A 22449-nucleotide genomic window follows, 5' to 3' on the forward strand; every position below is an offset into this window, starting at 1 on the left:
AAAGTAGCGGACCGAATCTACCGACGTCCCCGTCCCAAAAGGGAAATGGCGTGATTGATCGTTTCCCTTCATTCTCTTCCATTGCCCTGACTCTGTATGTCTTGGACTGGTGTGAAACTAGCTATTTCGCACCAGCACTCTACCAGCTGCTCCTTCTCGCAGGATAAAATTAGGTCAGTCCATCAATTTTGTACCAAACATCAGTCTTGCAAAGCAGTTCTTTGGTCATTATTTAGAGAGTTTTGTATGGCAATGAGCACAATAAAGGTCAGAGTAGCGGTGGTGTGGGTTTGAAAAAGAGCTATGAGTCATTTAGAGTGAAGACATGTCTCACTGTGAAACATGTCTTCACTCTAAATAACTCATGCTTGCATCTTTCCTTCGTTGTTTCCTCCCATTTAGTTTCAATGTCGGGCTCACTGCCTCCATGGATATGTCAAGATGTGTGCAACACTCCCTATCAACTGCCACATCCTGTGAACATGAACAACACTCCTTTGCAACAGTACCAGTACCAGGCTGATGCTCCCCAGCCTTGCTATGACCAACAGCAAAGCAGTGGAGACTATGACCGGCAGAGTAACTCCTTCATTCCATTCCCCCAGTCAGGTGCTCCTCCGAATGTGCCTCAATTACCAATGCATGCTGCTACAACTCAAGCAAATCCTCAATATCCTTTCCTCCCCCACCTGTGGTCTCCTCAATATGTTTCCCAGCCACAGGAGTCCTTGCAGCCATACCCCACATATGAATTTCCAGGTCAACCCCCATGGTCCAACTGGCAGGGCCCACTTCATCCTCAACAGCAAATGTACTCAGGTCACATCCCCCAGATGGTCAATGTCCCTCATGCTCATGGCTTCCCTCATGGGGAACCCCAGCAGTTTCTTCATGCACCCAGTTACACAACGCCACATGGTGGCAGTGCTATGAGCTCCGGCCGTAGTAAGGAGCGGAAACGATGTGGTGGTCGGTCAGCTAACGCTGCTAGAAAACGAAAGGCTGTCGACGACAACAGCATGACAGGAGAATCGTCTTCGGGGGCACTGAAGCGCATCAAGTCCCATGCGAGTAATGTACGTATATTGATACTTTTCAAAGTATTCTGTCCTATGTCCTTACCAGGGTTTCCGCACGACATCCACCGCCGTTGGTCCATCTAATCATCAAACTTTCTCTGTTAGTGTCGTCGTTCACTTTTGTTATCACTATTGATTGCTTTTTAGATGACGGGGATGCAATTCGACCTCCGTGACCAATCCAGAGGATCTGGAATGCAGGGGAACCAATACAGGTAATATCTTACGCGATGTGTTGCTGTGTTCATCTGATTGTCCAACGTATAGGTCGTTACCTCAAAATGGAAGCAGCAGGCCGCTTTCGCAGGTGCCGCAGGGCTACTATAACCACAACGGTGGCCCCTCTCAAGTCTGGCAGAGACAGAATGAGGTAAGCTCCGTTCGCTGCTCCCGACTTCGCTGTCACTCATTTTGTTTCCAGTCTCAAGAGACAAGTGTCTCTACGCCCCAGTTTCGGGAGCCGTAAGTCTTCTTTTGATAAAATTTTGAGCTATATCCTAACAATATCAGGCCGATTGTCCATCAAAACGGAGACCGAGGTCAACAAAAGCCGACCTTCAACAATGGTTCTGTTCCACCGTCATTCCCCAAAAGTGACTCTGGAAAAATGAACAATCCAGCCATCTTTTTAAGGGGCGCTTCTCTCCTTCGATATGTGTGCATACGTCGCGGTAAAATCGAACCATATTCCAGATGGTTCATTACCGACAAAGGAGAGATTATGCTTCTCGCGAGTCTGCACACGGGCCAGAATCCAAGTGCCTTACATGTCACTGGTGCCGCAGATACTGGCGTTCCCTTTCTCTCGGTGAGAGAGGCCCGCAGCCGTGAGGAAGCAGAGGAATGTTTTAAAACGGTACTTATCACTTTGGCAAAGGTGCAGACGGTGCATAAGAGGTTGGTCGCTCTCACTCAGCCAGTAATACAGTCCCAAGGGTCGTCGAATACACACAACGGCTCACAAGGCTTCCATCGATTGACGGACAACTTTGCTGGACCTTCTGGACATCCCCTCCCTACTCCGGCACGTACTCCAGTTCGTACTCCAGTTCAGCCCGATACCGTGGAACAGACACTCCCTCCGATTCCGATCATTACAGTCGAGGACACTGACACGACAGATACTTCACCCGTCGTCGAAATTTCGACGACTCCTACGCAGCCTGAAAGTCTACGGCTTCGAAACGAAGATTCAGGCGAGCCTGAGGATGGACCCGAGGCTCCTCCTTGTCCCCCCTCTCCCGTCGATCGTCCTCCCACTCCGCTCGAGTGCTCAGATGAGAAGCCATCCGGCGCCACCGACGATCAGGTGGAATCCGCGGAGGAAGAAAATGGCGGCCCTTCGGATGGTAGCCTTGTTGGCGCTTTGATCATGGACATGCCATGGTTCAACGAGCGTTCCGCCTCGTCGCACAAGAATGGGGAAGAGCCAGTAGCGTCCGCGTCGACGTCCACGATTTCAACGAAAGGACCCTCTACGGTTAGTGGAGATGACCACTACGAACGCGTATATAACGAGTTCATGGTCAGTGATGGAGATGATGCAGTTGAGAGTCTCTTCGGCTCGCCACTATTGTCTAAGTAGGATGCAGATGAAGCTGGGGAGCCATTGTTGTCCGAGGAAGATGCTGATGCCGATGCCGAAGTACCTACAAGTTCAAGTTGATTGTCTCTCAAGAGTTATGTTGTTATATTCCTGTCGTTTCTACTCTTATCTGTCGATATGTCCCATATATTGATTTGTGCACTGTTTGATTTACCGGCGCCAGATTTGACCGTTATTCAAAGTTCGGATATCGAAATTCTTATACTGTCATCTACGGCGGTTATCCAAAAATTATCAGTCTAGGGAATTGCCTGGTATATTGATCAAACAGTGGCTTAGAAAGAACCGCTTTTCCCCTTCCCTTGAGGCCGTAAAATAGAATATGTAGACGAAAATTAGGGCCGTCAAACGCGCTTCGGCGACCCCAACCGAACCTCAGGGAATATGAAAATATTCAACAAAGTACTGCAACAAAAGAATCCGAATTTTTAGTCGTCGAACCAATCAGAGTCATGTATAGGGGCACAATAATTAATGAGAGACTATTTGGGACAAGTGTCGGAATCCGTGATGAGCAAGATGAACGTGATAAGTACAAGTTCTTGTTATGGGTAGTAGCCGTTCATCAGATGCGTCTTGTGTTAGGCTGATCTCAAACGAATCCCCACAGACCCTGATAATTTCCAAGTAAAGGCTTCTATCTCTCGTTCTAGTCTCTTTTTCTCTCTTTTTTTTTTTTCATAGAATGATTAATATCTGAGTACATTATTTTACCCGCCAGTATGTTTGTGGGGGAATAGCTCAGCTGGGAGAGCAGTAGACTGAAGTTTCCTTTCCAAAAGGGAAGTTGGGTTCTAAAGGTCCCCGGTTCGATCCCGGGTTTCCCCATGTGATCGCTTTGACGTTCTTTTGAGCATTACATGACAAGAAACGTGGGGTTGTGCATGAAACCTCCAGAAGGGGTAGGCTGCGGTTTTGTGGTATTTTATCGTTAGTTACCCTATCACGTGCATTTTATCTTCGCGTTCTATACGTTCTTAATGAACTTTCATATATTTACAAACATTGCATATCTATTACTGTACTTTGTAAATAGACGACACACAGAGTAACTACTGTATTATTGAATTATCACGTGGAATTGCTAGTCACAGGATAAGTAAGTTACTTCGACAAAAATCCCTCCAGTGGGGAAGGTAACTTACCGGTAATTAACCTCTGTGTATCCAAACCTAGGTTTCGTGCGCTACCCTAAAGAAACGAGCGTTAGGAACCGAGGAGGAGCGTGATGAATTGTGACTGATCGGATCTGAATGTGACAGAAAGTGTAAGTGACCTCATCGTCACGCTCTCCGCAAGTGTGGGGTAACCAAATTGAACTTGGACATGGTCGTCTTCTCACTTCTCCCATGGCCTGCCCGTCGGATTATTTGGCCTGCTAGCACACGTATTTCCAGACGACTGGTGTCCTCGTACTATAACACGGACGTGGCTGGCCTGAGCGATGACGAGACAGAAGTACGTTGTGATTTGCCTCCTTAAAGTAACCGGAAAGCATACCTTTTTCAGTTTAGGTCTGTTGTTATAGAATTCGCACAGAAAGAGATTGCTCCGCGTGCTGCAGATATTGATAAGTCCAACAAGTTTCCTGTCGTACGACATGTTTGAATGCAAGTTGAAGAGCCAACTGATATGTAGTTAAGGAGCTATTCCCCGCCCTCGGTTCTATGGGGCTTCTTGGTATCACTGTCGCACCAAAATACTCTGGTCTAGGACTGGGATATATGCACCATCTATTGGCTATGGAAGCGTTGTCCGAGGCTTCTGGTAGTGTTGCACTTTCTTACGGCGCTCATTCCAACCTCTGTGTCAACCAGATTCATCGGTGGGGGACAGAAGCGCAAAAGGTCAGTACTTTACTGGAAATGTCGACTCCACTGACGGTTCCCTAGGAGAAATACCTTCCGGACTTGATTACAGGTGAAAAGGTTGGTTCCTTGGCGATGAGCGAAACGGGTAGTGGAAGCGATGTTGTTAGCATGCGACTCAAAGCGAACAAGGTGTCTGGAGGGTACAGATTGAATGGAAATAAGTTCTGGTCAGTTCCTATGTGTCAATTCAATGCTCTGGGCTGTATCCATGTTTAGGATTACCAATGGCCCTATTGCATCCACCTTTGTCGTCTATGCTAAGACCGTCCCTCTCGATGATCCTAATCCCTCAAAGGGAATCACTGCCTTCATTGTTGAACGTGACTCTGAAGGTTTCTCAACCGGTGAGAAGCTGGACAAGTTTGGAATGAGAGGGAGCGACACTTGTGAATTAATTTTCGAGGACTGTTTTGTACCAGAAGGTCGGTTCCTTCGCCTGTTTCGGCTTTTAATTTACCATGCTGTGCAGAAAACGTGCTCGGGGAGGTCAACAGGGGCGCCAAAGTCCTGATGTCGGGCCTGGACCTCGAGAGGCTTGTTTTGAGTGGAGGGCCACTCGGGTCTGTACTAACTGCCTGGCCTCCGCTCTAAACTCAACTTTGCTACAGGCTCATGCAGGCCGCATTCGACTACGCAGTCGAATACGTGCACGAGCGGAAGCAATTTGGGCAGCCCATAGGAGAGTTCCAGCTCATGCAAGGCGGGTGTTTTCATTTATTTCTGGTATTCAATTGACAATTTTCTCGTTTCTAGGAAAGATAGCAGACATGTATACCAAACTCAATGCCAGCCGGGCCTACGTCTATGCCGTGGCAAAGGCATGCGACACCGGAAAAGTCAGCAGATCTGTAAGTACTCAGACTTGCTGAGTGTGCTGTGCCCGAAATTTTCGCACGTCTTCGATGGCAGTTGCACATGCCGGTTGCACGGTCTTCATCTTCACCACTGAATTGAGCGATCGGTTTCAATCCCTCCGGAGGCTCCTATGATAGTTCTCGTGGATCCCCCCTTTTGTGGAGCTAGAACGTTTTTACACCACAGCTGACATGATCTTTTATATAGGACTGTGCCGGAGCTATTCTGTACTCGACGGAGAAAACCGTTGAAGTTGCGCTCGAGGGCATGCAGTGTCTTGGTGGGAACGGGTACGTGAATGGTATGTACTATGCGATAATCGCACCTCGCCCTGATCGTACAGGCACTTGATTTACCAATCTTTTAGATTACCCTATGGGACGGATTCTACGCGATTCGAGGCTTTACACAGTTGGCGCCGGTACCCAGGAAATTCGACGCATGCTCATAGGCCGAGAATTCAACGCTCAGTTCGCAAAGTCAAGGTCTTAGTTCCTTCTCCGAGTGGTCGATTGTATTATTAGTGGACGTAGGTGGACGTGTACATCATCATCATGAGAAATATCCTGTTTGCGATCTTCGATCAACTCAAAATGGCCAGAAAATCGGAAAAAACGGAAGACATTATTAACTGGAAAGTTAGGGGTGATTTGCTACGGAGTACTTTTCGTTGTTACCACCATGACCACCACTTCTGTCGATGATTTTTTCAGCTCTCCAGCAAGTTTTTCTTTCGCGAACACGTCTATGCGCCAGCGGACTCAGCAAGCTTGTGACAAGTGTCGAGAACGGAAAACCAAGGTCAATCGATTGCTCTAATTAGGCTTGTGATCGTCTAATCCTCGATATAGTGTTCCGGCGAAAAGCCGGTCTGCAAGCGTTGCACTACCCGGGGCTTGATTTGCCAGTATACCAGTAGGGAAACGCGCGCGCGGGGAAGCGCCTCTACTCCAAAGCTGCGGAGCGCGGTGTCCAGCATCGATTTGCACGGTTCCAAGTTACACCAGGAAAAGCAACGAGAAAGGGATTACCACTTTCTACGACAGCAGAGCCACAATCTGATCTCCCACGATCTCTCGACGTCTCCATCCTCGCAGTTTCCTCCACAACCATTCCAGCTTACGAGTCAGCCACTCCAACCGTATGCACCGTATCAGTCCCATTCCCAGCCAGCTTCTCTCTCTGGTTCACCAGTGATCGATTCTTTTCCGCCATCGCAGTTACAGCTACCTCCACTTCCACAGTATTCAGACAGCAGCCAGCCCTTGGACCCACCGCCAAGTAACGATGGCCAGTGCCATCCCATTCGGAGGGCTCAAAGCCAGTCTTCGCTTCCCTATAACTTCGAGGAGCCGTATGCTCCGCAGGTGTTTTCACGCTATGGATACTACCTGCCCAATGGGCTACCGAGCTCTACCATGCCACCTCAGCAACACCACAGTCACCACCGCAGCCTGGATGCTATCTATAACACGTCCCAGCCCATGCCTACATACGGCTTCCAAAACCTAAGTCTAGGCGATTCATACCCGCCACAGCTTGCCCTCGCCACCTCCGGTTCCTCCTCGTCGTCTTTCTCCGGGTCGGCGGACACTTCGCCTATATCAACCTGCGAGTCAGATCATGGTTCGATGCCTTTGACACCGTCCCCAGTGATACATACACCAACCCCGTTAGCATTCCAGAATGTGCAGCTGTTGCAGGAAAGGAAGGTTATGGAGTTCCAGACTGCGGAACGGTGGTGACTAGGGTAGAAGGGGTCGTTTTTTGAATAGAGCTGGATTCGTTCAATTTGGGATACAATCTGGAATGTATAGAATAGAATCTTATAATTCGACAAACACGCTACTTAGGTTACTATATGTATTGCATCGACATCTTAACTGCGTCTGTGGAACCGAAGCTACCAGACAGTAAAAAATAAATTACAGTGAGACCTAGCGAGATCTATAAAGGCTGGAATTCATTGTAGCCAGTCGAGCCTGGCCTAGCGAAGTACGTATTTCCGAGAGCGTGGTTCCCCAATGGAGAGAGAATTTCTAACCTGCAGCTCTACAGAGTGTCTTTGACTTGTAGTGATTTCTTGCGCTAGCAGAATTTCAGGAAGTGGACCTTCTAAAAGTATTCAAGTTCGGACTCGCCCTCAGGCGAATGCACCCTTCATTGCCAAATCTGCCTGCCCAACCTGATCATTGTGTACCAGTCCGCCTAAAAATTTATCGTGGCGGTTACCGAAGCCAAACTCCGATTTCTTTTATTGTTTGTAATAATGGTCTGTCTGACCTAACTTGATGCTGTTATTGTGCCGGAGTGGTTAACGGGATCGCCTGCTACAATTTCCAGCGGTTGGGCTTTGCCCGCTAGAGTTCGAATCTGTACGGTGACGCCTGTTTTACTACTTTTGGCGCCTCCGATATCAAAAAAAAAGCTTTTGCCCCTTAGAAGGCCTTTCTTCACCTCACAAGTTGTGACTTCGTTCTAACCCAACGATCATACCATCCTGCAATGATGGTATTCACGGACCCGATCTTGCAAGGGGCATTCGCACCTGCCTCATAGGTAGTGTCTCTTACTAATAATTTATCGTTGGATCAATGTAGCCCACGATCAAAACCTTAGGTTTGCTACGCTATCCTATGATCTGAGCTCTTCTAAGGACGTTCTTCCTCCTACGTCATCATTTTACAACCATCCAGCAAAATAAGTGCTCCCCCAACGTCGAGTCGGAGTCAGCGGTGTGAGATCCCAAGATACGGGCCCCAGGGGTCATTCGAGATATGGCCATGAGTGGACTGATTCGGTGGTTCCTGTTTCGTTTCCTCGACTATGACTCGATTAACAGGAACTTTCAAGTCTCTGCAGACTCACTTCAGTGGTATCCCAGTATACAGTGTCATCTTCCGTCGTCCGAAGTCGAGTTTACGCCGGCCTACGAACAAAATCAAAAGCTGTAAAATCGTTCAATGGTAAGGTTGTAACAAAACTCCTAACCCCCCCCCAAATAACCATTTACCTTCTAGGTAAAACGCTAGGTTTTATTCACCAATATAACGTAAATCTGCCTGATGTACCGGAGTTAACCCCAAGTCCAGCAATTTGCAAGGATCCTGAGGTCGAAAGTGGTACAGTGCTGGTCTTGGAAACTTCATTACTATCACATTGGCTGTCATAACAAGAAACATACTCCATCAAATATGCGTGAAACACGGCGAGGATATTTTGTACAGTCCAAGATCGAAGAGGCAGAAATGTGCATACAAATAGTTCTAAGAAGGTCACTGCCCTTTGCTCCTAGGCACTCTGGGGTCAGGCAAGACCATGCAACCACTCGACATCAAGTCACGTCTGGATGGATATACAGTCATTCAGTCGGTCCTTCCCTCCTGAGAACTTTAATAAACAGCTAACTTTTGCCTTATAAGTTTATCCGTTAAGGATTTTCGAACCACGGAAAACCTAGAGACGTTCTGGGATTCTGCATACAGATTAGTCGGTATGACAGTGCGTGATGCGCCTCCGTTCACCCATCGGAGCGACTTCATCGCGTACTTCAAGGACAAAGATGAACGTTTCTTCCTTCTTGTCGACGACATCAATGCGGCTTCTTCTGATATCGTGAAGAATTTCCTCGGAGCTTTTCGATTCTTCAGAGAGTGCAGACTCAGCAGCTATTCCCTGGAAGGCATAATTGCAACTGGAACACTCAGTGCCATGCATTTGTTAAACCCATCAATGATTTTCGATGACTTCCAAAAGAACGAACGCTTTTCTCCAAGTCACGATATCATCGAAGACATGGACTCAATCTGGAGGGTACGTTTCAGTTTTAGTTTGGTACCGTTCACGGCTGAGAATATGCATATAGCCATCCCGCAACTGTATGCTTATGTGGGCAGTCCATCCGTGACAGACGCCAGTCCTCACACGAGGGTGAGAATGTTGCTTTTATCCATTGGCAGCGGGACACCATCCATAAGCTGTATGACTGGATTAGCCTTCATCCTGTTTACAAGAAGATACTGCAATCACTTCAAGATGCTGACGCCCTCGATGCTGTTACTCTTCTCTACAGTTGCTTCCTTTGCAATCTTGTCCCCGTTTACATTCATTACGAGAAAGAGAAAGACTTTGCTGAGTCCTTGACGGCAGAGGGCGTCCTCTCTAAGCTGGATACGTTCCAATCTGAATGTTGGATCTCTTCGGCAGTGGTGGATGGTTCCTTGCGAATAAAGCTCATCGCTGAAAAGTTTCTGCACTTCAGCCAGACCCTTCGCCTATAGTACAGAACGACACGGTCGTCGTCGATATTTTAGGGACGGCACCGCGGTATTTCAACAAAGAACTCATGCAGGGTTCATTTGGCAGATCGTACAAGGCTGCAGATCTTGTTGGTGGGCATCGAGGACATTCGGTTCTACGCCAAGGGGTCTATGAAACCGAACTAGGGAGGATATCCTCCAATTGGCTTGACCCGTCTGCCGCTTGGTTCGTTTCCGTCGGATGGGATTCATGCATCGACGAATCCACCCCAATATCATTCTTACTAGTTAATATTAAGAACTCAGTCACTGGAAGGAGAGAAAATGACCAACTCGGTGTCCGTCCGAATGAATTATTATTTCCAAATTAGCTGCTGGACGTTAATCTGGCATTCCATACCTGCGTTAAGTGTCTGGGATGATGGATGCTCGAGGATCATAGGACTCGGAAAAAGTCCAGGATGACAGTTGAGGTAAAATAAAATTACACGAGAGGAAAGTGTACATATATAGCAAATCTAGTGTTTACTCTGCATTCTCTTCAGGCTTCGACTGTTCCCAGATCCTGTAGCTTTGCCACCAGATCGGGTGGAACGTCCCTTAGGATATTCAGGGGCAGTGCCGCTAAATCGCCCACTCCGGAGCTGATGCTTTGATGTACGGTCACCTGGTCGTCATCAACAGGCTCCCCAACTTTGTGCAATGCAACGCTTCGTTTCCACTTCACAGTGACATAATTTATGGAACAGTCAGCTTCAGAAGAATCAGTGTCGGCATAGTTAGCTTCCTCCAAACCAGTAGTCACAGCCCAGTCTATCTCTCCTTCCTCGACCGAATCAAAATCTTTCCAGGGTCGGATCTTGCCTACAGTAGATTGCGCAAGACTTTCCAGGTATTTCTCAAATTTTTTTCTGCTTGTGCTGAAGAACTGGTCAAAGGACTGATGTGCTGGAAAATCTTTGCTAGCCTCAACAGATTGGTAGGCATCGACCAGCGACAGCGACATTTGTCTGGGAGGAAGCCGGGCACTCGGTACTCTCTTGGAAGTGACTGAATGGCAGATTTGTATAACTCCGCCTTCATAAAGAAGGCAGAGCGCTGTATGGACCCTCGGGTTTGATGAGGAAAGATATCTCGGAAAGCATGTTTCTGAGTCCCAGGAGGGATCAAGGGAACGGTTGACAAAATTGAATAAGCACCTATTCAACATCATGGAGGAAGTTGTGTATCAGTGGTTTTGGCAGTAGGCAGTTCAGTGATTTATCTATGAATTTGAGCTGTTCTTGAGCAGACATATCCAAGACTGACAGATCCAGGTCACTTTTTACCATGAAAATCGGGGTCCCCTGCAACATGAGGAGTGATAAAGTCAGTTGGCATAGGATGAGCATGGGTTACTCTTTGAATATTTTGATAAGAGCCTCGTATACTCAAGATCTGATACCTTGCCTTGATTGTTGTTACAAAGGGGACGTTTCCAGAGGATATATCTGGGTGAATGTGGTCACTGACGTAGAGATATCTAAGCCCTGGATACATACGGTGTCAGGCCTATATGGGGCAATGCAAACATACTATACCTTTGAATGCATGGAGAAGACCACCAATAAATTTGCTCTGGTCATATTCCTTGTCGAGAGGAATGCCAAGCTCAGAGAATAGCACACAACCATGTTTTCGGCTAGTATACAAGTACCCTGGAGTCGGGTACTGTTGGCAATTCCCTGTTATTGCCTTGCCAGCAGAAGCCTAGACATTGTACATAGCATATGGGCACTTGAGGGACTGTATCGCGTCTTCATATGGACAACGTTGCAAGTACCAAAGTCCATGAAGAATTTCTTGTACAGTGAAGGGTCTGTCTGTGCCGACTGTTCATCGATGAGATGGAATATGCGCTTTTGAATGTCGATCTCAGATGCAGGATCCAGTGGTATCCAAACATCTTTCAGAGCAAATGCCTGACCATTGGCATCACTAAGCTTGCGTACTCTCCAGACTCTCGTAGCACGAGATACAAGTCCGGATGCCCGAAACGAGCTCAGGCACTCACTCGACAGTTCGACATACTTCATCGCCAATGAGGTAGTCATACTGGATACGATATTTTTCGCCGTTGTCAATCGGAATTGCGATGCGGACAGTTGAGGTATCGTAACCGAGGTCTTCTAAGCTTCCAAACGACATCGAAATCACATAGTGTATTAGGTGCTTGTAATCCTGTGCCATGATTGAAAATGTGACCTTCCACAAAGAGACTTGCCACGTACATAGATAAAATCAAACGTTGTAGATATAAGAACGAAGGCTCTTGAGAAGTACCACAGCCTAGTGGTAGTGTTCGTAATCGTTGCACTAAACATGAATCGGCGATAAGGGTCCGCGTACATCATTTGAGCGACATTTCCCAATATTTTCTTGTTGTTCTGGGGAAAGATATTACTCGTTCTGTACATCTGGTGGAACAGGTTTTATTCACGTCGTTCTCATCTGTCCATCTATCTTTACATTTGTACTCCTCGATCTCTATACGGTCATAGGCCAATGCCACCTGGAATTCATGAGCAGCAAACACATTTGAGAGACTAGGTAAATGTTTCCATACCTTTGAATTTTTATCGTACGGACACAGGCCTCCGTACTTGGTTGCATTTTCATTGGGAACAACTCTAGCGCCGAGAGAGATGCACAGCTTGTAGTGCCCATCTGATATGAACTGCGCGTTACGGCCTTCAGAGATGGCGGATTGCCTTGGATTGGTCTGCATTGTTGCCGTCGGACGACACTTCAGCAGGACGGTGGCTTCTTTGACGATGGCAGCAGCAACAGAGTCGAGGAGATGGAAGGTTGCATCCTCGGTGGGTGCATCGGCAGGATCATTGGGAAAGTCAGCCCATCGGCCGTTCGAAAGCAGAATATCTGCTTTCTGCAGACGGATCGCAATCTCTTCCACCTGGGTCGCATTCACAACGCGGGGTAGATAGGTTTCCTTGAAATTATCCAAAGCGACTTCTGGTATTTCATGAATGGAGCTCATGTATAGGGTATTGCGTTGAATCTTGATTCAAGAAGACTGAAAGACTGATGTATTGGTCGAAGCAAAGGAATTAGGAGTCGTGCCTGATCTGCTATGGGGCCAGAGTTGTCCTGCGTACCGGCTTGGGCGACCTCTGCTTGATATACGAAAAGTATTTCAGTTCTACAATCATCCGTCTGTCGAATTTTAATCTCTTCGTCAAGAATATATTGTTGGCTATTTGTGAATCCAACTGCCATAGTATCACCTTCAATTTCACTGCAATGGGTACGGCCTTTCACCGGATAACATGGGGCACCGGCATTGCATAAATTGTCCGTCAGTCACTCCTCGTTCGAATAACTGATTACTGTCTGATCTAGTAATAAAGTAACTGTAACATATCTGGGGAATGCAACTTGTAGTGTCGATGGCGCCACAGATTGCGTACGGTTGACACTCAGTCCCCACCGATGTACCATGAGTGCAAAATGGAATGAATCATAAATAACAGAAGTACAATATATACAATATAATGGCTTATATATGGCGTATGACCTTAATTCATTAATAGCATCTCGTTACTTCTTCAAAAATTTCTCCACGACATCCACCCAGACCTGTACATCAAAGTACTCATACCAATAGTGCCCGAAGTCGTAAGACGGGACCTGACCGGGCTTAGAGCCTACCGAGACCATTGTTGCCCACGGTATCATGTGAGTTATGTCCTAGGAAGAAAGACTAATGTCAGCGGAACGGAAAACCTGACGGGAATATTGTCACCTCACCTGTCCAAATGAAAATGGTATAATTTGGTCAAGACGGCCATGGACGACCAAGACACGAGTGTTGCGAGGCATATCAACAAGTTGATGCTCAAAATCGAACGATTTTAACTTGGATGTAATTAATTTCTGTGTACTGTTCAGATGTCACAGAACTCACTGCAACACCCTGCTGCGCTGAAGCCAATGAGTTCAGCATCATCTCCCAAAAATAATTATCTCGTAACTTACCTATTGATGCTGGCGGTCTAGCCCTGGAACGCGCATATAATTAGCCCGGAATTTAGTAGTTACTAAAGTGAAGGAATAAACCCACCCCCCAGATATAGCTCTCTTGAGAATGGCGGCAAAACGGGACGGGTTTTCTTGAAGCCATACAGGGTCCAACGTTGCCTGAATCATCCTTTTTGCTATCTCGAGTTTCTCCGCAGGCGTACGCATTGTGTTACATGGCGGCTTGGAATATTGAAGTCCAAGACGATGGTCACGGAGAACCACTGACCGAGTTCCGGTCAGGAACAAATGCGTACATCGGAAATGAACTGGTGTAGGCTTAGTTGGATGAAAAGGCAACAAGAGGAGTTGTTGAGCGATAACACCTGAGATGGCTATCAGTTGAAAAAAGAGAGCTGATAGCGCAGCACGATAACCGACCACCCATAGAGAATCCGCAGATTGACACGTCTCTCCATCGTAAGGATTCGATGAGGAAGAGAAGGTCGCGACTGAGGACTTCGATTGTGATCTCGTCATCGCTTCGATAGGATGAGTCGCCCATTCCCCTGAGATGACAGGTGCAAGACGCGTCAAACATGCTCGGAGACGTGCGGAAGTGGCATCATACCGGTGATCATATACCAGGACTAGCATGACGTGATCAGTCAAAATACCAAGGAAGGTTTATGTTAATCAACACACCTGGACGTTTTTCAGCGAGATGAGTACTCAGCCTCTCCCAGTCGGCCCTCAATGAGCCCATCCCACACACGAGGACTAAAGGCCTGTGGTGTCCGAGATGGTGTGAACCCAGCACCTCAAAAGCGAGCACGGCACCGTCTGGGAGGACAACAGTGGAATACGGAGCAGCCATGGGAGAAGAAAAACTGATGAGTGACCATATCTCGCTCGAATTGAAATCCTTTAAGGAAATCCCACTAGAATTATTTTCCCTACCGACCCCGACGGTGTATACAGAAAAGAATACGCCCCTATTATCGTACAGCACCCGACTGTAGCCGCGATGTTTGAATTGCAGCCGCCAGAGGCAAGAGCATGTGCTACGGATGCTTTATACCCTAGCGTTTTCTGGGTGATCGGACAGGTAGTACGCGTTCATGGACTTCTAGATATTCCGCATGAATATGAATCAAAATAAACGAGTGTTTTTTGATTCGCTGGTATGAAAGAAAATTCTCTAGTCAAAATTTATAGCTGTGGCTTTCCATCTAGAGAATTTTATGATTTGTCTCGTTAATAAAGAGCGCGACACATGCCAGTGATCAACAGGGCGAACTAACCGTTATTTCTCCTCCTCGGTAACTCCCCCTCTTCTTCTTGTTCTTTTCCTTCCGGAAACTGGCTCCGCGAGTGACGATAAGATCAGCGTGAGCTTTCGCTCCGTAGTCATTCTGAGGCGCGGACTAGTAAGAAAAAAGGAATCAACACCGTCGCTGCATTCAATTTAAGCCATGATGTCACCTTGTTCTCATACCGGTTGTCCATGATTAAATGTACAGGTACCTCATCCATCTTTATTCTCTGGAACGGAGTGTTCGTTTTCCGCCCACCACGCTTGCTATTGTTATCCTGAGTCGTGACCTGCAGGGACTCTCTGTCCACTGTCGCGGTTACAATTGCCATACCACTTTCGGACGTGCGGCGCTTTTTGGTGATCTTTGTTTCGGAAGGAACTGGCGAGGCTGCCTCTTTTTCGCGACGTAGAGCTTTCTTTCCCGCATTCGATTCCGAGCCTGAGTCAGAGTCGGAGTCAGAGTCGGAGTCAGAGGTCGATGATGATGAACTAGACGATGAAGACTCGTCGGAGGACGAATCCTCTGCCTTGGATCTCTTGGACTTCACCGCAGCAGCCTTGGTAGGAACGGATGTCTTTGCCGCGGAAGTGAGCGGGAGCTTCTCGGCGGTGACTTTCACGGCCTCTTCATCTGAGCTGCTATCTGTTGCTAATTGCATCATCGTGTTTACACGATCTTGGTCACCGGACTCACCATCGCTGGAGGAATCACTCCCAGACGACAGCGTCTTACTTGTGTCTCTTTTCGCGGAGTCATTTGATTTCTTGTCCTTCACATCTGCCGAATCTGTGTCAGCTTATAGGAACGGTGACGGGTGCTTTTGGACACGGGTGTAATTAGGGACCAAGGGGGCAGAGCACTAACCTGGCTCCGAACTTGACGAAGAATCATCTGTATGGGGAATTCTATGAATTTTTTCGGGTAAGATACGGTATTGAATTACCATCGGAGTCCTCGGAGCTGGAGCTTGAGGACGGAGAGGGAGCCTTCGATTTGGGAGGGGCGGCCCTGGAGGACTTTACGTTGGTTGCTGGTTTGACAACAGGGATATCAGAATCAGAATTGGAGGATTCAGAGTCGGAAGACGACGACGATGACGCCGAGGGAGCGGTCTTCTTGTCTTTGCTATCTTGCGCAGGCTCAGGCACTTTGGACTTTGAGGTTGGAGTCTTGGAGGCGAGCTTTTTCTTGGTTTCTTTAGAACTGGAGTCGGCAGAGGCTGTATCGTGACTGGATTCAGTACTTCTTGGACAAGGTTGAAAGACGAGAAACACACAATCCGAATCTGAATCCGAGGAGTCCGAAGCTGTTATGCGACGCACCACGTCAATACCACTCAGCACATGGTTAGACAGACGTACAGTCAGAGGAGTCGGACTCCGCTTCCGAAGATGCTGTGGTTGATGAAATGAGCGTTGCGTCAAAACCGTACATGACAAAGTGGCATACAGTCAGAATCTGAGCTGGAGTCCGAGTCTGAACTGTTATTACACTTTCATGAGAAATATTGCCTCCCATAAAGGCAAATGAACACACGAGTCCCCGCTGGTTGCCTTTTTGTATCGCTCAACTATCACATCCAGGCTTGGGCCAGACACTGTAACATCATCCTTGAGAATAACGACATCCTTCACGGTTTTTTTCAAAACAGAAGCTGCTTTGGTATGTTTATGATTGATCAGGAAAGCATGAATTAGGGTATATGTCGCTAAAGAGCAGGAAACCATTAGAAAAGATCAGTGGGTAGGCGGATCACCTACTAGCAAGATTTCCGGCCATAGCATCTACAATTGAGGGAGACGAAGGGACAGCGATGTTCAAAATTTGTTGAATTATTTTTGAAAATATGATCAGTCACATGCGGTCCCAGCGGCATCCCAAACAGGAAATCCTCTCAAGGGCCGGGTATTCCATTTCCTTACTTTCTTCACCATGGCCAGCATTAAAGGTCTCTCGCCGTCGGAAACGAAATACGACGGCTCTGCGCTCAGAATTGCCATTGTCCATGCGCGATGGAATAGGGAGGTCATCGATGCGCTGGTGGCAGGTGCAATCCAGAAGCTGAAGGAGGCCGGCGTCAAGGAAAGCAATATTGTCGTACAGTCTGTTCCAGGGAGCTTTGAGCTGCCTTTGGCGTGCTCTAGGTGCTTTTTTTCATTGTAATACTCTTCATTTACTTATGTGTTTGTACTAGGATGATTGCGGGCTCTCATATTCAACTGGCCTACAATGATACCGATCTCCTCGGTGGACTCAACTTTGGTACATCTTCCCGGACGGGAACGCCCGCGCCAGTTGCCGCCGTTACCATGCCCAACGAACCCTTCGATGCCATCATTGCCATTGGTGTATTGATCAAGGGCTCAACCATGCATTTCGAGTACATCTGCGACAGCGTTTCGCATGCGCTCATGAAAATCCAAGTGGATACTGGCGTTCCGGTCATCTTTGGCGTGTTGACCGCGTTGACGGATGACCAGGCTCTTGAGCGGTCAGGCCTTGGGCGAGGAGCCAGCAAGGGCCATAATCATGGCGAAGATTGGGGACTGGCTGCTGTAGAAATGGGTTCGCACTGCAGGAGATGGGGCCAAGGCAAGTTTGCATAATCAGGAAAATGGAAAGAAGGACTTGAAAGTTCGAACTTTGTATAATATCAATATGTATAGAGAACAACAAAGGACGAAACTGAAATGTACTGTTGACCGTCAAGTTTCTTGATGTGAACGCCATGATGGATATGGAGTGGGTGCTTGTGGGTGCCAGTAAATTGTGACTCGGTCGTGACGTACCTTGATTGCATACTATCTCCACTGCTTGCTCTCCTTCAGAAGATCCTCACGCAATGAAGAAAAAGGTATTTTGAATTTTCCAGTATCCCTCCTCTGTAATATCGACATTTCCAGGTTCTTCTCATGGGCGCTTCTGGCAGCGGAAAAACGTCGATGCGGTCTCTGATCTTGTACGTCTTCTGGATAGCTAAGAGGATTTTTTTTAAAGATGAATCCATCAGCTCGAACAATCCAGCATCCATGACAGCCCGCTTAGGCGCAACTATCGACGTCGAGCAAAACCATGTCCGCTTCCTCGGCGACCTTATTCTCAACCTCTGGGACTGCGGCGGTCAGGACGCATTCATGGATTCTTACCTCACCACCCAACGGTCGACCATCTTCCAGCATGTCGGTGTCATGATATACGTATTCGACGTCGAGACGCGCGAGATGAACAAGGACCTCGAATATTACCGTGACTGTCTGGAAGGACTGCGGCAGTACAGTCCAGGCGCTGCCGTTTTTTTGCTGGTGCACAAAATGGACTTAGTGAGGGAGAACAAGCCGGTGACGTTTGGGAAAAAGCACAAGGAACTCCAGGTGGCAAGTGGGGATGCCGACATCACCGTGTTCGGGACAAGTATCTATGACGAGAGCCTTTACAAGGTCCGCTTATCCTCTCTGTTTCTCGCCTCCCCCCCTCTCACCACATGTGTGACAGGCATGGTCCAGTATCGTACATACATTGATCCCCAACGCCGCCGTCCTGTCGAAACATCTCACCACTTTCGCAGAAGTCTGTTCGGCATCTGAAGTCATCCTCTTTGAGCGCACTACTTTTCTCGTAATCGCCACGTCCACTTCTGCTACTGAAGACATACACAAACTCGATGGAACCCGGTATGAACGAACGTCGGAGCTCATCAAGGCATTCAAACACTCGTGTTCCCGAGTACGAGAGGAGTTTCACTGCTTAGAAATGGAGCTGCCAGATTTTACGGCCGTACTGGACGAGATGACAAGGAATACTTATGTTATGGTCATCGCCCATGATCCTTCAATAGGTACCTTATTTCATGTTCGTGACGAATGACTACTGATTGTGTGTAGAAACCGGTGCACTAAGGCTCAACATCCGTATGGCTCGGCGCAAGTTTGAACAGCTCCAAGGAGATGGGCACGTTCTATGATTCGACTCGGTGACGAACTGGAACTCCTGACGACATTCATGATAATTTATATTCCCTGAATCTGTACTTGCAATCTTTATGCACTGCATATCTCGGCGACAAGCTATTTCTCATTTACACCATTGGCCGGAGAAATGTAAGCCACGGAGGAACCGGCATCTTCTATACGTTTATGATCCGCTAAAGGTACAGGAATACATATAATAGACGCCAGGACGCCGGATAGACTGGGGCAGAGTGGAATTAAAATTGATTATGCTACAGCGAATGGAAAGGCGGGGTTGCGTACTCTGTACGTTTGTACGAAAATTCACGACGCCGAAGACACGGAAGAGTGGAGAAGGAGGATATCAACGGTTTGTATGGGATGCTACCAATCTGTGTATTTAGGAGACCCAAACTGTCAAAAAAGCAAGGATGAGCGACCAGATGACAAAAGAAAATGATTATACAAACAAGAAAGAGCGATGACGAGGTACAGTGTGATGAGCCTGAAACAAGAGAATAAGCAACGGACGCGATAAGAGAATGTATCGATTCCTACATGAGGCCTTCCATGTAGTTGGACTTGCCATCCCTAAAGAGGTATGTCACAAAAGTTCTCAGAATGCGACTAATCCGTGCTTACTGAATGAGAGTGTTGACGAGGAAAACAGAAACGAAGAAACAGATGGTCTGCGCAGAAATAATTAATTCTGGAATAATCATGCCCAGAATGGGACATACCTCGAAGTTAGCGAAGAATAGAGTCAGCTCGTGATGAGAGCTAATAAAATACAGTTAGCATGTGCTTTCGCCGTCCTCTTTCCACTCACATCCATCCAACGATGACCAAGAGCGGCACAACAAAGGTTGCAATTTGCTGTACAGGACTTTAATTTCAGGCGCGTATGAAGTAAGAAAAGGCTTACGATCGAGCTTCCCACACATATACCAATCGTGAGTTCCATTTGACCCTTCATGGCCATCCATATCGAAGTAACATGCTCAGCAGCGTTTGCCTAGGAACATGGGAATTCCAGTGGTATTACAGCGAAGCGGTGTACTCACAACGATGGGAAGAAGAATCAATCCAATGAATGGCTTGGGAATATTATACATGTTGGCGAAATCCTCGATAGAAGCAACAACTGCAAATGTTGATCTCAGTGTATACAGCTTTCACCGAAGGAGTTCTCTTACGATAATCAGCGCAAAACGATGTCACCACGGTGACGATAATAAGACTGGTGATAGGTTATTCAGGTAAGTAAGGCGAAGGCAGCATTGTGCTCACGCTGTACCAGCAGAGACGACACTCATGTTAGCTACTTCAGACTCTTCCTCGGCTCCTGCCTGAAAAAGGTAGTGATGTGATTTCAACTACAATAAATAAGCACGCCAGTAGATGTCTTCACTTGGTAGCCTTGACATACCTGGAAATATAGATATGCAATATAAACACCCAATAATAATACTGCGGTTCCTCTTGAGATGATCAAGAGACCATTCATGCCAGCTGGATCTAAATCGATCCTATTATCAATATATGAAAGGCTCGGCGACTCGCTGGCGCTGCCACCTATGCTAAACAAGTCCGAATTCGATTTGACGGAGTGGTAGGCAGCCGGAATGATGAGAGCTGTTAGTTGCTGTTGAGCATCAGAATTTCAAACCTCCCAGTGAAAGGGACTAACTAATACATGCAAGCGTCATCAACTGATATAGGATGAGTGACATAGCCCAGAGAGGCAGTGAGAAACACATACCGAGCTGGAACTGAAGTTGGGCTAATATTAGTAACCGAGGAGATGAACGTAAAACGGGATGATTGCTTACGTCTGAGCAGCTGTTACTTGGAAGTTGCTTTCGTTATACCGGGTGCCAGCTAATGACCATGATGACATTAGGAAACCGGGCATATACGGCTACGTAAGACATACCTGCCAAGAAAGAGCATCCTAGCACTAACAACAGGTTGGATAGGATAGAGCCAAGCATCTAAGGAATTATTAGGTCAAGTGGAAAAAAAAGAAGCGATAAAAGTCGTACAGAGTTCTGGACGATGATCAATTCATCTAGGCTCTCCAAGTCAGTTTAGACATGCGAATAATGCCATAAACTTGCCTTGAAGCAACGCCGCAATGCCAACAATGATTTCAACTGCGTTTCCGAACGACGCGTTCAAAAGACCGGCCAAGGTTTGTCCCAGCTTAAACGACATCTGTTCGGTCGCTTCGCCAAGGAGCTGTTCGCAATTTGATTAAACCGACTCGGCATTGACTACGGATTTGAACAGCGACGCACCTTTGCCAACGGAACGATGGCGATGAAGCTGAAAGAGAAGCGCAAGCCAGCATCCCAGTTCAGGTAATGTGCCGTAGCGCAAAGAGGGACGAATAAAAGAAGGACATTTAGATAACTGCCTAATAGGAAGAACTTGTAAGAATCAAGCCAAGAGGGTTCGCCTTCAGCTTTGAAGACCGCCGAGCATCGTTTGATAAAAGACGACCGAGTCCCGTTGGCAAGGCCATTGGTGGTAGGCAGCAGTGGCGTCAGCTCTGACGATAGAGAAGCCATGATGAAAGTTTTAAAGGAGAAGAGTATTTGAGGTCCAGGTAAAATGTGATTCCCAAAATAGTATGTTGAAGGCTGTGAATGTTTTAAGCTCCGCTAATCTATTGAGTTCTCGAATTCTAGAAACAAATAATTTAAAAAACCTCTATTTATCCTCCGTGTCGGCGTTGCTTTCCACCACCTTGCTATTTCCCAAGTGTGAGATATCGCTGTATTGGACCAGCTCGGCCTTTCCGTCCTTTCGTATGTCGATAATTGATACAGAACAGTTATAGCACCTCCAATCGTCTACGCTGACGACTTTAGCGATGCGCTTCTTGGCCAGCAGGTTCTTGATCAAGGTGCTGATGAATCCCCCATGGGAAACAACGAGGATGTGATATGGCATCGCCCTCTCGGGAAGAGTTTCTATGTGCCGACGGACCGAATTTTCCCACCAAGACAAACTTCGCGTGACGAACGCGTCTGCCTTTTCCGCCGTTGGGTCCGAGTTGATGCTGCCAAAGGCTCGCTTACGTGCGTGGGTCTGGCCTTGCAGGCTTCCAAGATGCTGTATTTTATTCTTAGCATCTCGAAAACGTGCCCGAACGCGCTACACACCCTTTCCCGCAGTCCAGATTGTTTACGGAGCTGGACACGAGGATGGCATTCTAGGATCATTTCTGCCGTCTAAAGAGCCCCGATTAGTACTAGTGGATTCAAAGACAATAACATGGTATAACCTTCGATGCCCTGCTCAGATCTGAGCTGTATCCTTCGTCAAAGGAGATTTTCTGCAATGCCTCGGATACCAGCGCCGCTTGCTCTATGCCTGACTCGTTCAAGTGGGTATCAAGTTGCCCTTGAACAATTTCTCGCCTATTTGCCTCGGTCTCACCGTGTCGTACGAGGTATATCCTTGCTGCAGTCATGATCGATAGCGATCG

General features: G+C 47.4%; 11 protein-coding genes and 2 non-coding genes across 13 annotated transcripts; 8 read left to right on the top strand and 5 right to left on the bottom strand.

Moving 5' to 3' along the window:
• Positions 1-56: 56 nt before the first annotated feature.
• On the top strand, positions 57-2745 carry BT62DRAFT_993070 (uncharacterized protein; the record flags this gene model as incomplete). The annotated part of the gene is made up of 8 exons (XM_043190378.1): positions 57-173; positions 237-1076; positions 1126-1179; positions 1227-1294; positions 1347-1449; positions 1501-1541; positions 1590-2604; positions 2665-2745. Exons 2-8 carry the CDS (start codon positions 408-410, stop codon positions 2743-2745), a joined length of 2031 nt encoding a protein of 676 aa, XP_043041736.1. The 5' UTR covers positions 57-173; positions 237-407.
• A 670-nt stretch (positions 2746-3415) lies between these two features.
• On the top strand, positions 3416-3513 carry BT62DRAFT_t55. Its single transcript has one exon. It is a non-coding gene; the product is annotated as a tRNA-Phe (tRNA).
• A 498-nt stretch (positions 3514-4011) lies between these two features.
• Positions 4012-5903, top strand: BT62DRAFT_979941 (acyl-CoA dehydrogenase NM domain-like protein; the record flags this gene model as incomplete). The annotated part of the gene is made up of 10 exons (XM_043189478.1): positions 4012-4143; positions 4195-4278; positions 4329-4532; positions 4578-4723; positions 4773-4978; positions 5026-5116; positions 5165-5256; positions 5310-5404; positions 5619-5712; positions 5779-5903. 10 exons carry the CDS (start codon positions 4012-4014, stop codon positions 5901-5903), a joined length of 1269 nt encoding a protein of 422 aa, XP_043041737.1.
• A 189-nt stretch (positions 5904-6092) lies between these two features.
• Positions 6093-7156, top strand: BT62DRAFT_1004031 (uncharacterized protein; the record flags this gene model as incomplete). The annotated part of the gene is made up of 2 exons (XM_043176996.1): positions 6093-6212; positions 6263-7156. 2 exons carry the CDS (start codon positions 6093-6095, stop codon positions 7154-7156), a joined length of 1014 nt encoding a protein of 337 aa, XP_043041738.1.
• Positions 7157-7707: 551 nt separating this feature from the next.
• On the top strand, positions 7708-7797 carry BT62DRAFT_t56. The gene has a single exon. It is a non-coding gene; the product is annotated as a tRNA-Ser (tRNA).
• A 222-nt stretch (positions 7798-8019) lies between these two features.
• Positions 8020-10041, top strand: BT62DRAFT_993072 (uncharacterized protein; the record flags this gene model as incomplete). Its single annotated transcript, XM_043190379.1, has 7 exons — positions 8020-8211; positions 8265-8377; positions 8432-8533; positions 8707-8779; positions 8834-9224; positions 9308-9626; positions 9692-10041. The coding sequence occupies exons 1-7, from the start codon at positions 8189-8191 to the stop codon at positions 10039-10041; spliced, it is 1371 nt and encodes a 456-aa protein (XP_043041739.1). The 5' UTR covers positions 8020-8188.
• A 170-nt stretch (positions 10042-10211) lies between these two features.
• On the bottom strand, positions 10212-12707 carry BT62DRAFT_1074735 (uncharacterized protein; the record flags this gene model as incomplete). The annotated part of the gene is made up of 8 exons (XM_043179042.1): positions 10212-10869; positions 11115-11199; positions 11251-11419; positions 11479-11671; positions 11724-11890; positions 11941-12096; positions 12150-12221; positions 12276-12707. The coding sequence occupies 8 exons, from the start codon at positions 12705-12707 to the stop codon at positions 10212-10214; spliced, it is 1932 nt and encodes a 643-aa protein (XP_043041740.1).
• A 465-nt stretch (positions 12708-13172) lies between these two features.
• On the bottom strand, positions 13173-14728 carry BT62DRAFT_761152 (alpha/beta-hydrolase). The gene is made up of 8 exons (XM_043182178.1): positions 14393-14728; positions 14319-14337; positions 14129-14256; positions 13791-14073; positions 13706-13728; positions 13635-13651; positions 13478-13585; positions 13173-13417 (listed from the first exon to the last, which is right to left on the bottom strand). The coding sequence occupies exons 1-8, from the start codon at positions 14562-14564 to the stop codon at positions 13268-13270; spliced, it is 900 nt and encodes a 299-aa protein (XP_043041741.1). The 5' UTR covers positions 14565-14728; the 3' UTR covers positions 13173-13267.
• Positions 14729-14892: 164 nt separating this feature from the next.
• BT62DRAFT_979943 (uncharacterized protein) lies at positions 14893-16733 on the bottom strand (the record flags this gene model as incomplete). The annotated part of the gene is made up of 8 exons (XM_043189479.1): positions 14893-14919; positions 14992-15114; positions 15173-15801; positions 15950-16225; positions 16250-16312; positions 16456-16498; positions 16541-16576; positions 16605-16733. 8 exons carry the CDS (start codon positions 16731-16733, stop codon positions 14893-14895), a joined length of 1326 nt encoding a protein of 441 aa, XP_043041742.1.
• Positions 16734-17038: 305 nt separating this feature from the next.
• Positions 17039-17709, top strand: BT62DRAFT_930333 (Lumazine synthase). The gene is made up of 2 exons (XM_043185905.1): positions 17039-17150; positions 17201-17709. The coding sequence occupies exon 2, from the start codon at positions 17202-17204 to the stop codon at positions 17610-17612; it is 411 nt and encodes a 136-aa protein (XP_043041743.1). The 5' UTR covers positions 17039-17150; position 17201; the 3' UTR covers positions 17613-17709.
• A 115-nt stretch (positions 17710-17824) lies between these two features.
• Positions 17825-19180, top strand: BT62DRAFT_930335 (uncharacterized protein). The gene is made up of 5 exons (XM_043185906.1): positions 17825-17860; positions 17910-17965; positions 18017-18443; positions 18499-18841; positions 18888-19180. The coding sequence occupies exons 1-5, from the start codon at positions 17849-17851 to the stop codon at positions 18965-18967; spliced, it is 918 nt and encodes a 305-aa protein (XP_043041744.1). The 5' UTR covers positions 17825-17848; the 3' UTR covers positions 18968-19180.
• A 77-nt stretch (positions 19181-19257) lies between these two features.
• On the bottom strand, positions 19258-21526 carry BT62DRAFT_966158 (Calcium/proton exchanger; the record flags this gene model as incomplete). The annotated part of the gene is made up of 17 exons (XM_043188804.1): positions 19258-19458; positions 19512-19544; positions 19596-19642; positions 19694-19733; positions 19783-19829; positions 19879-19968; positions 20018-20097; positions 20150-20193; positions 20244-20329; positions 20383-20588; positions 20644-20665; positions 20716-20725; positions 20786-20834; positions 20890-20947; positions 20999-21024; positions 21074-21194; positions 21254-21526. The coding sequence occupies 17 exons, from the start codon at positions 21524-21526 to the stop codon at positions 19371-19373; spliced, it is 1320 nt and encodes a 439-aa protein (XP_043041745.1). The 3' UTR covers positions 19258-19370.
• Positions 21527-21612: 86 nt separating this feature from the next.
• On the bottom strand, positions 21613-22448 carry BT62DRAFT_947246 (phosphoglycerate mutase-like protein). The gene is made up of 3 exons (XM_043188018.1): positions 22246-22448; positions 22124-22192; positions 21613-22073 (listed from the first exon to the last, which is right to left on the bottom strand). The coding sequence occupies exons 1-3, from the start codon at positions 22432-22434 to the stop codon at positions 21669-21671; spliced, it is 663 nt and encodes a 220-aa protein (XP_043041746.1). The 5' UTR covers positions 22435-22448; the 3' UTR covers positions 21613-21668.
• Between the last annotated feature and the right edge of the window lies 1 nt (position 22449).

This window comes from Guyanagaster necrorhizus, assembly GCF_019112545.1.
Source record: "Guyanagaster necrorhizus MCA 3950 unplaced genomic scaffold BT62scaffold_8, whole genome shotgun sequence".
NCBI lineage: Eukaryota > Fungi > Basidiomycota > Agaricomycetes > Agaricales > Physalacriaceae > Guyanagaster > Guyanagaster necrorhizus.

What these genes read in the sequence shown, in the direction of transcription:
- BT62DRAFT_761152 (XM_043182178.1), bottom strand. Translation starts at nt 14,564, where the DNA reads ATGGCTGCTCCGTATTCCACTGTTGTCCTCCCAGACGGTGCCGTGCTC. An exon ending in CTGCGGATTCTCTATGGGTG is followed by an intron (nt 14,074 to 14,128) that starts GTCGGTTATCGT and finishes TAGCCATCTCAG; the next exon opens with GTGTTATCGCTCAACAACTC. An exon ending in AAGAGAGCTATATCTGGGGG is followed by an intron (nt 13,729 to 13,790) that starts GTGGGTTTATTC and finishes TGCGCGTTCCAG; the next exon opens with GGCTAGACCGCCAGCATCAA.
- BT62DRAFT_930333 (XM_043185905.1), top strand. Translation starts at nt 17,202, where the DNA reads ATGATTGCGGGCTCTCATATTCAACTGGCCTACAATGATACCGATCTC.
- BT62DRAFT_930335 (XM_043185906.1), top strand. An exon ending in TCGATGCGGTCTCTGATCTT is followed by an intron (nt 17,966 to 18,016) that starts GTACGTCTTCTG and finishes TGAATCCATCAG; the next exon opens with CTCGAACAATCCAGCATCCA. An exon ending in CGCCCATGATCCTTCAATAG is followed by an intron (nt 18,842 to 18,887) that starts GTACCTTATTTC and finishes GATTGTGTGTAG; the next exon opens with AAACCGGTGCACTAAGGCTC.
- BT62DRAFT_947246 (XM_043188018.1), bottom strand. Translation starts at nt 22,434, where the DNA reads ATGACTGCAGCAAGGATATACCTCGTACGACACGGTGAGACCGAGGCA. An exon ending in ATCTGAGCAGGGCATCGAAG is followed by an intron (nt 22,193 to 22,245) that starts GTTATACCATGT and finishes GGGGCTCTTTAG; the next exon opens with ACGGCAGAAATGATCCTAGA. An exon ending in AATCTGGACTGCGGGAAAGG is followed by an intron (nt 22,074 to 22,123) that starts GTGTGTAGCGCG and finishes AATAAAATACAG; the next exon opens with CATCTTGGAAGCCTGCAAGG.